This window comes from Hyla sarda, chromosome 4, assembly GCF_029499605.1.
Source record: "Hyla sarda isolate aHylSar1 chromosome 4, aHylSar1.hap1, whole genome shotgun sequence".
Classification (NCBI taxonomy): Eukaryota; Metazoa; Chordata; class Amphibia; order Anura; family Hylidae; genus Hyla; species Hyla sarda.
In genome coordinates this window covers 203,829,546-203,843,178 of record NC_079192.1, presented here as the reverse complement: position 1 = coordinate 203,843,178, position 13,633 = coordinate 203,829,546, and the positions used below count along the sequence as shown (strand labels likewise).

General features: G+C 36.4%; 1 protein-coding gene across 2 annotated transcripts in view; it reads right to left on the bottom strand.

Moving 5' to 3' along the window:
- Nucleotides 1–4,796: 4,796 nt before the first annotated feature.
- The window catches only part of PROSER2 (proline and serine rich 2), a 30,317-nt gene continuing 21,480 nt past the window's right edge, over nucleotides 4,797–13,633 (bottom strand). For both annotated transcript variants that reach the window (XM_056569357.1, XM_056569356.1), the window contains 2 exons: nucleotides 10,329–10,554; nucleotides 4,797–7,795 (listed from right to left, as the gene is read on the bottom strand). In XM_056569357.1, coding sequence (XP_056425332.1) covers nucleotides 6,798–7,795; nucleotides 10,329–10,554 — 1,224 coding nt within the window. In that variant the 3' untranslated portion in view covers nucleotides 4,797–6,797. The remainder of the gene's footprint in view (nucleotides 7,796–10,328; nucleotides 10,555–13,633) is intronic.

Genomic DNA, 13,633 nt, shown 5'->3' with positions numbered 1-13,633 from the left:
GGTCAGCTGACCGGGACTTGCCGTTACAGCGGATGGCCACGTTCGTGGAGGGCAGTAGTTGTCTGATGTAGTTTGATTGCAGGCAGTGCTTGCGTTGACCCAGGTGGCACAAGTGGTTGAGGGGTGATTAACCCTTTTGCTGTCCTTCTTGCAAATAAAAAAGTCTGGTGCATAAGCGCACTGTGTGAATTCGGTTCACACCGCTGTAGCTGCTGCAGTCCTTCACCAAACGCGTTTCGGGGTATAAATGATTAGGTCTGAACCCCTTCCTCAGATACACCACCCCGGCGTGGAGTGGTGAGTGGCACTTGGTGCTGGTCAGTTCTTTTTCAGCCTTAATATGTCAACTATTGGCAAGTGAAATTGCGGACATTACAGTTTATAACCGCTACTGTGGAGACTGCTTGTTTGTTGGCATTGCATCTTGTGATACCTACAGGATTGTCCACCTTATCACTCATTCAGGTGGAATTCACATAGGTGGACATCTTCATCTTATACCACTAGGTGGACGGTTCTACTTCTTGTTACAGGTGGACTTTGTTACAGGTGGACGTTACTTTTGTTACAGGTGGACATCTTCTCCCGATTTATTCAGTATTACTGATGTTTACTGGGATTCCTTTTTCATTGGGATTTTCTTTTCTTCTTTTTATTATCCTATTTTTAGATTGGCCATTTTTTTTTTATCACCGCAAGGGCCCTGCGGACTATTTGTATATTGCAATTTTTATGTGGCATTATTTTGTGTAGATTAGGCGATTATTAAACACAACTTTTTCACCACTATTCAGGCTGGTATCAATTCCATCATACACCTCTTGTAGGTGATACACTGAGGACTGTGACTTATTATTTGATTATTCCTTTTTTTCCCCTCTTTACTGGGTGAGAGGGCCACAGTTAACCTCGTGTTTTGTTTGTGAGCTCCACATAATTTATTTTGGATTTATTTTCTGTCTGACTACAGTGCTTTCAGCTGACACCTCTGTCCATGTTAGGAACTGTCCAGAGAAGGAGCAAAACCCTATAGAAAACCTACTCTGCTCTGGCCAGAACTTCCTCTGGAGCATACAGCAGCTGATAAGTACTGGAAGAATTAAGATTTTTAAATAGATTTACAAATCGGTTTAATTTTCTGACACCAGTTGAAGATAAATTCACACAACGGCCCTGATTTACTATTGTAAACCCAGCCTGTTTTGTCGGGTTGTGCGCCAGATTCTGGCACATTGCGTCAGAAATGCTGTCTGCACCAGAATGTGCGCCAGAATTTTAAAAAGACCCGACAAACTCTCCATCTTACTGAGAAACCCCTGAAAAGGGGAATAGCCCCTGTGGGAAAGGGGGCGTGGTCATCAAAAAGGGGCGTGTTCCCGACATTTTTGAAAAATCACAACATATTTACTAAGGTTTCCACAAAAAATTTGTTGGATTTCAGCTGAGGAAAATCTGACAAATCAGAGCATGTGGAAAAAAGCAAAGTGTAGGGAAAAGTGCAAAATGTAGGGAAAAAGATCTGTTGTGGACAAAAACCCACAAAGAAAACAGGGCCAATGTTTTCTGACCCTTTTTTGGAACAAGTCTAAATGTATGGAAGAGATGAAGGCACAGTTATCAAAGGATGGCTGAGTAGTTCTTATTTGAAAGAAGTTCGTAAAAGTGGAACAATAAAAAATGCTTATCTATCTTAATATATATATATACATAACATTATTGGTACGCACGCATTCTACTATGTAAGTTATCTCGGAGATGTTATATTTCCTTTATTTTTATTTATTTTACTTTAGTCTTTTTATTTCTGTTTTCCTTTTGGTTTGGTTAAACAACTGCCTATCTTATATGTAAGATTGAATCGACAATCAAGTCTTCCTATATGCAGTAAACAACTGTTTGCTGTTATTGTTATCGTAAAATAATAAGTTGACAGCTGGGCCTGTCCTTTATACATGTTTGTTTTTCTATTTTGGTAAAATTCAATAAAAAAAACTATTGAAAGAAAAAAAAAATGCTTATCTACATAAATAAATAAGAAATACATTTAACATTCTACTGTAAACTTTACATATACAGTACATTAAAAGGGGTATTCCAGGAAAAAACTTTATTTTTCATATCAACTGGCTTTAGAAAGTTAAACAGATTTGAAAATTACTTCTATTAAAAAAAAAAACGTATTCCTTTCAATAATTATCAGCTGCCGAAATTGAGTTATTTTCTGTCTGGCAACAGTGCTCTCTGCTGACACCTCTGCTTGTCTCGGGAACTGCAGTAGAAGAAGTTTGCTATGGGGATTTGCTTCTACTCTGGACAGTTCCCGAGACAGGTGTCATCAGAGAGCACTTAGACAGAAAAGAACAACTCAACTTCAGCAGCTCATAAGTACTGAAAGGATTAAGATTTTTTAATAGAAGTAATTTACAAATCTGCTTAACTTTCTGGAGCCAGTTGATATATATCTATAAAAAAGTTTTTTCCTGGATAACCCCTTTAAAGCAAGAAGCTTCACAATGAAGCTGCCCCTCGCAAAACTTGATTATTTTAGTTTTCCAACACATTCCTTTTTTACTTTGTCATGGCAACCAAAATCCCTGAAATTCCTCCGACTCCCAGCTCTGAGAACAAACCATCCGCTATCTGCTTTACTAAAGTCAGTGAGCACGGGCAGCAAGAGAGGAAAACATAAGTTCATTTATTATGCAGAATTTTTTCTGTCACCACAGTGTAAACCCTTGTGGCCAAATGGTTATTTAGCCTTTATAACAAATAAACCAGCTTCATAAAAGCAAATATGCACATATTGCTGTGCCCTTATTATGCCCAGACCATGGGTATTATTGCCCCTACCTAATAGGATCATACTGTAGAGCGATGTGATTCTGTACATGTCGGGTCCTTAGACCTGTGTTTAGGCCAAGACTAAATTATATTATGGGAAAAAAAACTAATAGTAAGAAAGCAAACTCAATGCTGATAAGGGGAAATGATATTAGCAATAATCTGGCACATCCAATTCAGTTTGGCCAAATCCCACATTTTATTTGCTCACCAAACCGCATTACTAATATGTCCAGATTATCCACAAAAATAATTAAGAAAACTGTAAATATTTTTTTCACCAAGTAAAGTTTTTATATGGCTACCCATAGCACTAACTGCTATTAGTAATAAAACACCACCCCTTATATGTCACTCAGAGGTGTGTAAGCACTTGTAAAATACACTATACACCATATGTCAACAAACATTATGAAAGATCAATTTATACTTAGTAACCTAACAGAGACTGGTCAGATATGGTACTTATTCACAGATGCTAATAATGTGATTTAACATGGCTCTATGGTAACTGCTAGTCGAAACGTCAACATGGGAAATATCAGTGTCTGACAATCTCATGATCTTTCTTGAATATTTAACATAGTTGCCATTTCCAACAATGACTTAAAGGGTTTATCCAGGAATAGAAACACAGAGCTAATTTCTTCCAAAAACAGTAACACCCCTGTCCTCAGGTTGTATGTAGTATTGCAGGTACTATCTATTGAGGCGAATGGAGCCAAGTTGTAATACCACACACAACCTGAGGACAGGGGTAGTGCTGTTTTATGAAGAAATTAGCTCTGTGTTTCTATTCCTGGATAACCCCTTTAAAGACACAAAACAGTTTTCTTGATTTATTGGCATATAGGACCACAATTTAAAAGTTATATATTATATACTTTTGCATTAAACCAAAACAGTTGGTTTATAACAGTAAAAAGGGCAAATTCCCTAACTTTGTGGTTGTAAGGTCAACATCCCCAAACAAATACAAACTAATATCTCATTCTGAAAAGGCATATTTTATTGAATATAATAAAGGCTATAGTTGATTGATAAAAAAATTGAACAAAACATTGTTTTAATTGTTTTTGGTTTTCCTACTAAATTATTCGATATATTTATGAAAATCATTGTTTAAATAATTTCACAGTTTAAAATGGCATTAGAGTTAAAAAAAAATAATAATTTTGACTGGGGATTATGCAATTCTGTTATTTGATCCCTTATTTTTGACCAGGGGATCCTTTAATTCTTATATATATTATACATATATATACATATGCAAATAAAAAAATGTTGCAGTATCTTGTAATACCTTTTTTATTGGACTAACAGGATATTGTAGAGACAAGCTTTCGGGATTCCTCCCTTTATCAAGTCATAAGTAGATTTACTTTGGACTTGATAAAGGGAGGAATCCCGAAAGCTTGTCTCTACAAAATTCTGTTAGTCCAATAAAAAAGGTATTACAAGATACTGCAACTTTTTTGATTTGCATCTGCATCACTGGACTAATATGGCTACTCAAATTTAATATATATATGTAACAATACAATAACAATCCATATCCCATTGTTGACAACAACACTTTTTCATGAAAATGATGAAAGACATATTAGGTACTCCTCTGAAAAAGAAACGTAGAGGGAGATTTATCGTTGCCTTCCTGACATTTTATTGGCTGAAATTCAGCGCAAAAATTTTGCACAATTTCAAAATAGACAACTTTGTCAAAAGTGACTTTGAATTTCAAAAGGCACAAAAATATTGAGCAAACATAAAAAAAAACGCAAATTCATACCACCTCTGCCTTGCCTTAGAAAACTGACATCCTACAGCAAGTTGAGGCAATTTTTCATTTGTGCAATATATATCAAAGTTTTGCAGCGTTTTGATAAATTTTGCGCACAGAAGCCAAAAACACAGCAAAAAAAAAAAAAAAAGGCTGTGAAGTGGCGGCACACAGACTCATATTGATAAATCTCCCTGTGCATGTATACATTATGTATAACACAAAGGTCATTTGTATATATGGTGACATTTACTTAAAAATTGAGTGTAAGCTAGAACTAGCTCAAAAGCAGACCTGTCGCATATGCTGCTAGTGAAGTCAAAATAATTATAGTGTTTTTCATTAATAAATCTGTAAGGACAGGCCCACTGCATGGATATCAAAAGCGAAGGGAGAACACCTTCATAAAGGCTTCTTCTAAAGATATTCGCCTTGTAAGTGCGGTGTTCAAAGGGTAGAGTGTGTGAAACACAATAGAACATTTAACCTGGATTAAGTAAACACAGACATGTATGTGCCTGAAGATGTTTCTTTGAGATTACTAATAATCCAATATTTTGCTTTGTATGTCTAGTATAAATTCCAGAATAACATAAATCAATAGAGAACATGTTCCAGGTAACAAATCCCATTGCATTTGATGCAATAAAAAACAACTAAACATCACTCACAATCTTTAATAACATTTTAGAAGTTTATTGTCATATGAATAAAATATGTAGAGTCACAGAGTCCCTGACATCCTGAAGGCTTTTTGTGGTCGTTGGGCATGTATACCAGCTTATATGCTTCCAATGGAATTATTCCTATCTGTTGATCTGTGTTTTCACTAAACACAAGGTTGCTAGAGGCATTTAGTGAATTATTAATCAATCTGAATACCGACATTCTTCAGATTCTGGAATCCTTGTTGAAGTTTATATTAAACATCTGTGAACACAAACATCCCCCCCCCCCCCCCTTTACATTTTGGAATATCTTTCCAACTGGAACATTTTATATAAATTAAATGTTTAGCTGTAACTTCTCACATATGGGAAACCCATAACTAACCATTACTTGAACACATAGGTTTTTTGTTCTTATATGGGCCAGTTGTAACTAAAATCTTTGCATCCCCTACAGAAATGGCACAGTATATGGTTATATATTTTCACTACAAAAACTATAATATAAGTTTTACTTTAAACAATACTAAACAAAAATAATGGTTTAATTCAGAAAACTCTATAAATTATTTTAAATACTCTTCAACTACTTCAAAAAGAGCGCCTTAAAAAGCTTTTCTTCTAGCACTAAGGCTATGTTTACATGGCGGAATGTCCGTGCTGAATTTTAAGGGGATTCTACTGCACTGTGCACACAGCGGAATTGTGTGTGCAGAAATCCTGATTCTGGCATCCGCAGAAAGAATAGACTTATCGGGTGAACCCGGCCTAACACATTCAATTGATTTCACAGATTGAAAGAGTCACTGGATGTTTCTTGGGAATTAGAAAGTGCCATAAACCTCATTAGAATGCATTCAACTCTAAGCACCATTAGGCTAGGTTTCCACACAGATTTTTTTTCCTAGTGATTTTGGAAAACTGCCACTGCAGTAGTGTATTTAAAAGAAATCGGAAATATAAGGGAAGAATTTATACTTCTTCCTGCTGGATCCACTTCTGACTTTTTTTGGAAAACTGACACTGCAGTTTTTGAGCCAAACGCCAGAAAAGAACCTGTGTGGAAACCTAGCCTTACACATCTTATTAAGTTTACAATGGGATGCAAATATATTTAATAAATAGAAACATATTTAACATGGTATTTATAGATTATCGTTATTGCTCTCAGGGAAATAAAAATCACAGTTAAAACAACGATATCAATTAACCAGTGTGTTACCAATGATAAGTAAATATATTGGTTTTGCTCTAAAAAAAATCCTCACACCTAAATTCATCTTCCATTTGTAGTGGTAATTCTACCTTCATATGTACTGTAATATGATTACATAAAAAAAATCTAAAAAATACATAAGTAATATACACTTTAAACCAAATGTACATATAACTGGCTGTAAATCAATGTTCTGTTCCTTGTGTTTGTGAAACATCAGCCTTCTCTATAATGCAGGCAACATAAGAGTCATCAGTAAATTACAACAGTGTCCTGGAAATGTGGAAATATTTCAGTGTCCTGACAGTAGGCCAAGTCTTCTTAAAGCATCTTTTCTAGACTCCTCTGAAGAGTTACGTCCAGAAAACTGCACTGTAATCCCTTGAGACCATAAACCTGCAGGTCTTGGCATAGAATAAGTTCTTTTGATTTCCTGATGAGTATTTGTTTGCTTTTTCTCATGTGCAACTTGTAGGCTACTGGGCCGTTTGTTCCTTTCTATAGAGGATGCTGCTTCACCTTTTATAAGAACAGTTTTCCCTAAAGGAACAAAGGTGCTTGGTTCGTTCATCAAGATTTTGCTGATACTCTCAGGCTCATTTGAATGTTTTCTGTTTGTTTCTGGAGGCAACATCTTGGGGGAATGCTCACCATTTGAGACAGGAGATTTGTATACATCAGCTGAAGGGACATCAGCTTGAACAGGGATTTCTTTAACTAACCCGAGTTTGGTCAATGCTTCATATCTTGTCTGCTCTGATGGCACATCTCGAAATGAAGTCCTTCGCCCCAGTTGATTTTTAGCATCAATTTCGTCTGCAAACAATCCAGGGCAATGTAAATTAGCCAGCACTTGAGCTTTGCGTTCTTGTACACTGACAGCTGCTTTGGCAATAGTTTTGTTATACTGTTTCCCAACTGGTTTAATAATTATATTATTTGGAAAACGATTGGATTTGGCATTTGGTGATCCAGGAAATATAAAATGACCTTCATTCATAGGTGAGGTTCCCACACTTTTTTTCGGTTCCGGTGACTTTTCAGCTTTAGGCGACAAGGGCGACATATTTTCACTGTCGCTTTTTTTCTCTGACATTTTTTGAGCAATAATAACTGGTGTTGGAATAGCACCATGTAGTTTCCAATATTCTTCTGATAGATCAGGAGAAAGCTTCTCAGAGTCCATCTGTGAAATAGCCATTGGAGAACTTACTGTCATGGTTGCCTGTGAGGTCCAAGCATCTTTGGTACTATGATTCAAGCTACTACTACTTAGCTCAACTCTAGAATCTATGAGAAAAAAAGAATTATATATGAGTCAGTTAATCTTTAGTACTATACAGAGATCAGAGGTAAGGACTTGACAAAAACCTTGGTTTTAACAAACACTTAAAAATTGAAATTATAAAGATTTGAAAAGAAATCTGTGACTTGAAGCATTCTGGATTTTTAAAAATGTTTGCATACATAGTGCAGCATATGCTATTTTTACAGCATAATGTAGAGGTTCTTGTGTATGCCTTCTGCTTATCAGTTTAGCTGATGTATCAGGCATAATATTGGCTCCATGTTGGATTGCTATTCAATCACTAAAGTTATTGTGTAAAACTTGTGTAGGTAGCTACAACCAGACAATAGGGACAATAGTATTATTGCCAAAGAGTACTAATGTGAAAAGGTTGTGTATCCCATACAACCTGCAAACAATGTATGTAGTGGAGGTACACTTTCCTCAAGTCTGGGCTTGATTGAAACCAATGTATAGGTGTATAAAAAATATATCTATATATATCTATATCTCTATATATCTATATATATATCTATATCTATGTATATATAAATATAATGTAGATCCAGTGCGTTAGATTAAAACAATTTATTAAAACAACAACAGTGATATTTCTTGTAGTGTCCTTTGTAGGGCCCTTACATTGGACTTACCACGATAAGACTGGTAGTAGATGTACATAAATTAGAAAATAAAAATAAAATAGGCATAAAATGTAAATGCATTGCTATTGAAAAAGTGGTAGATGAGTACCTCGAAACGCGTCTAACCTCCACCACCTGTACCCCAGTATTGGCAAACTTGACATCGCCCATCGGACTGCAAAAACTATATCAGAGCACGCTCCCAGGATTGCACGTATCCCACCTGCCAGCGGACGTCTCCCCGGTGAAAACCTATGCCCGGTAACCTCGCTCAAGGACATTGCTGGTAAAAGGCACAATGGGCCAAACCCCAAACGCATATTGCTGCCACACAGAGACATCGCTGCTCAGATCATAAGACATTGTATTCCACCCGGCATAGCACGATCCCCGTGCATGCACCTATAGCGCTACCTATTATCTGCCTAACTGGGATACCAGCACCTATTACTTATACATTTTATGCCCATTTTATTTTTACTTTCTAATTTATGTACATCTACTACCAGTCTTATCGTGGCAAGTCCGATGTAAGCGCCCTACAAAAGGACACCACAAGAAATATCACTATTGTTGTATTAATAAATTGTTTTAATTTAATCTAACTCGCTGGATATATGGAGATATATTATATATATTATATTATATACACACACACACATTTTTTTTATATATTTATATAATCATATATATATTTTATACACCTATACAAGCCAAGAGGAAAGTGTACCCCAAAGTTATTATGTCACGGAGCCTCCGTTTTCCATGAATCCTCTAGCTTTGGAAGTGGTGTTTGATTACTGCAGCTGGGTACATATTTAAGCTGCTAGTGCTTGAGTTCACTCAGGTGAACTCAAACTCATAACACAGTTGAGATCAGTTCACATTATGTGCAGTTTTGAAGGGTTTTCCTATTCAACTGAGGTGTATTTATGAAGATTTAAAGTATTTAGGCTGTGTTAATACACTGAATTCTTACTGCATATTTTATAAATTGTTACTGCATTTTGGCAGTCATTTTCAAAAATCCTTGTAAAAATGACATGTATCAGGATTTGTTAAAATATTATTTTTGCCATAATGTTGGGAAAACCATCGTAAAAACAGAAAAAACTCAGTACAAAATGCAAAGTGTGAACACAGCCTAAGGGGAGGTGTATAACTACTATATATCCTGGATCTATAGAAAAAGCAGCAGCAGAGGTATACAAATCAGAGTGGGGAGGGGTGACGATGGTAACATCACAGAGTTCAGAAGAAATTAGCTGGCCCACATTAAGCCAAGTAACTTTGTGAGAGTCAGACTGGTGATCATGTAACAAGAGTAATAAAACACATGAATGCAGCTGTGCTGGAATAAAACAAATGGCACTGTAGGACTAGAAACGGTAAGTGTGTATGATATGGGCAATAAGAAAATAACGGAGTGCTTCTTTAAGTTTTCTTGTTGCCATTTAATAGAATGTTAGAAATATACTAGTAATAACAGTAAATTGGGTAACCATCAATACTTTTTGTTTAAAAGAGCTGAATAAACCATTTAATATTACTAAATGTTGAAAGAATACAAAGTTAAAAGAGTTGTTGGGTAGGAAGCATTTTTATATGTTGCTGGGGCTACAGGGAACATAACAGTAACAGTATACTGCCCCCCAACTACTTTGTTTCCGCATTCCATTTCTTTACTTATCCCACTGACTTTCCATGCAGACAAAAAGTCAGTGGGATTGGGGACTGCAGCAGAGACTGGACACTGGGGAAACCAGCAGAGGTGGGGAAGTGGGCTGAGTAAGTGCAACCTCTTTGTTATGTTCCCTACAGCTCCATTGACATATAAAAATGCTTCGTACTTGGACAACCCCTTTAATTTAAGAAGTATCCAACAGCCTACCTTCTGGTGAAATCCCCACGTGGTTAAGCTCAGTCTGGACGAGATCAATGATGTCTTCAGTGTCAGAGTGGCTATCTTCTGTAGACCTTGGGGAGTAGTAGCCAATACTTGAATTGGCAGAAAGAGGTGGTTCTTCAAGGTCATCTTCAAAAGCATCTAATGTTTCTTCCAAGAACATAAGGGCATTCTTCTCTTCATTTGTAAGGTATTTCAGGTTTTCATCATCCTAATGAAAAACAAAATTAAAAAAAGAAATAACTCACAGCAAGACGTGACATGGTAAAAGTATACACCTTCTTGTCATACCATTACTAAGGAATAAGGATGGTCACTGCTAGAAGTTGTAATGTCTGCTGTGGAATGCTTTATAAACTACAATAGTGCAACTCAGGCAATTCATTTTATATACAATATGAAATGGGTGTTACAAAGAATGATACATGTTCTACAAATCAGATGATTCATGTATTGAAGTTAACAGAAAAGTATTAGGCCGAGTTCACATGAACAAAATCTCCCCTGGGAAATCTCGAGGGCCAGTGTCGACAACAGTCAGAGCTATGACCACGTGGACTGCATTGCCATCCCCATAGATGACAATGCATTTCTGAGCAGATCCATTTTTCTTGTTGCATTTTTTTTATTTGCCCTAACACAGTATTAGAAAACTGGTGCAAAGTCATTATTAAAAAGTGTTCTTTCTTGCACAGTAGTCTGCTACTCTTTTTTGTCCTACAATACCATCAAAAAAAGCAGTTAGGCAACATATTATACAGAGATCTGGAGCAACATACTTGTCTGTATACTTGCACATAAAATGTACAGAATATTAAAAGAAATGTATAGGCAAAACAATTGGAAATTTTGGCTGATTGTCTTATGTGTATAGGGGCCTCTTGGCCATGATGTTAGGGAAGAGAAGGATCGGGCAGGTTGAATTTCAACTACCAGTCCATTTGTTTTTTGAAAATAAGCTACTGCCAAATGACTATGGTGACAGCCTAACCCTTAACCCCTAACCCCAGTAAGCATTTTTAAGCCATGTAGAGTCCCTCTAAAAAATATTTAAATTTTTGTCTTCACAGTAAGTTAAAATAAAAAAGCCTAAGTGGTCTTTTACACAGTGAATATTGGGGAAAATATTTTTATAAGGACCTAAATATTATTGTATAAATAGGTAAATGTAAGTGAAACAGAGGAGACAAGAGGAGCACAGACAAGTGACAGTGATATAAATAAATGCATGTCTCTAACGCTAATGACCTTCTAAAGCGTTTATATCAACATTCAATTTTTACAAAGTTGCACATGTAAAAGGACCCTACACCCGTAACAACCTTGTTAATGTGAAGGTTCATGAAAACAAATGAGAATTCCAAGGGCAGAGTGGAGGGTATAGGGTAATCGGTCAGTCTAGGTGGCCATCAGCTCATGACAAGTGGAAGAGAAAAGTGTTTTACAATACAAGTCATGAAGCTCGTTTTGTTAATTAGTGGCTAGGGTTATACATTCCTTTTAAGGCTTTATTGTTACTCTAGGTACAGTGATTGTATCACGTACACACAATCTGGTGATCACTGGTTAGTTACAACTGAATTCCATGAGTAGGTGAATGACAATGACATAAGTAACTAATGAGTCTCATTATTCTTATTATGACTAAGCCAATGATGACCAAATGGTTTACAAAAAATGTAAAACTTCATTATTTACTGCTGGCATGAATAAAAAAAAAAAAAGAAAAAGAAAAAATGTATACAGAATCTAAGACTTCTGTATTAGAAGTAAGCTTAAAGTGGTTCATTTTTAAACTATAGACTAGAGATGAGCGAACTTATAGTAAATTTGATTCGTCACGAACTTCTCGGCTCAGCAGTTGATGACTTATCCTGCATAAATTAGTTCAGCTTTCAGGTGCTCCCGTGGGCTGGAAAAGGTGGATACAGTCCTAGGAGCCGAGAAGTTCGTGACTAATCGAATTTACTGTAAGTTCGCTCATCTCTACTATAGACACATGAATGCTTTAGTGATATGAATTTAACACAATGCTAAAACACTATGGAAGAGATTTATTAATATCTGTCCAGAGGATAAGTTGCTGAGTCGTCCATAGCAACCAGATTGCTTCTCTTCTTTTTCAAAAGGCCTCTGAAACATTAAGGAAGCAATCAGATTTGGTTGCTATGGGCAACTCAGCAACTTTTCCTCTGGACAGGTTTTGATAAATCTTCCTTTATGTACTGTTAATGGGTAACAGTGTATAACCATTGAACATTATTCTGTTCAACGGAGGGTGGCAAAAAAATGTATGTAAATGCTAGTTAATCTTAACTTTCTAATCTTAATTTTTGTAACAGGGAGAGGCACCTATTAATCCATGTGGAAGTGGATAAAACTCTACAAGCAAAATTAATAACTAAAATACTGTTATATTAATCAATTCAGTAATTTGTTATATATGTAATTTATAGAATGGAGTTTTATATGTTTGTTTCTTCCAGGGGACAGATCAAAACCAGTAAAGACCTCTGAGCAACAAAGTTATTGGACCTCCAAACAGCTTCTGTGCCCCATTATACAGTCATGGCCTTAAATGTTGGCACTCCTGAAATTCTTCAAGAAAATGAAGTATTTCTCACAGAAAAGCATTACAGTAACACATGTTTTGCTATACACGTTTATTCCCTTAGTGTGTATTGGAACTAAACCAAAAAAAGGAGGAAAAAAGGCTAATTGAACATAGTGTCACACCAAACTCCAAAAATGGGCTGGACAAAATTATTGGCACCCTTAACTTAATATTTGGTTGCACACCCTTTGGAAAGAATAACTGAAATCAGTCGCTTCCTATAACCATCAATAAGCTTCTTACACCTCTCAGCCGGAATGTTGGACCACTCTTCCTTAGCAAACTGCTCCAGGTCTCTCTTATTGGAAGGGCGCCTTTTCCCAACAGCAATTTTAAGATCTCTCCACAGGTGTTCAATGGGATTTAGATCTGTACTCATTGCTGGCCACTTCAGAACTCTCCAGCGCTTTGTTGCCATCCATTTCTGGGGGCTTTTTGACATATGTTTGGGGTCATTGTCCTACTGGAAGACCCAAGATCTCGGACGCAAACCCAGCTTTCTGACACTGGGCTGTACAGTGTGACCCAAAATCCGTTGGTAATCCTCAGATTTCATGATGCCTTGCACACATTCAAGGCACCCAGTGCCAGAGGCAGCAAAACAACCCCAAAACATCAATGAACCTCCACCATATTTCACTGTAGGTAGTGTATTCTTTTCTTTGTAGGTCTCATT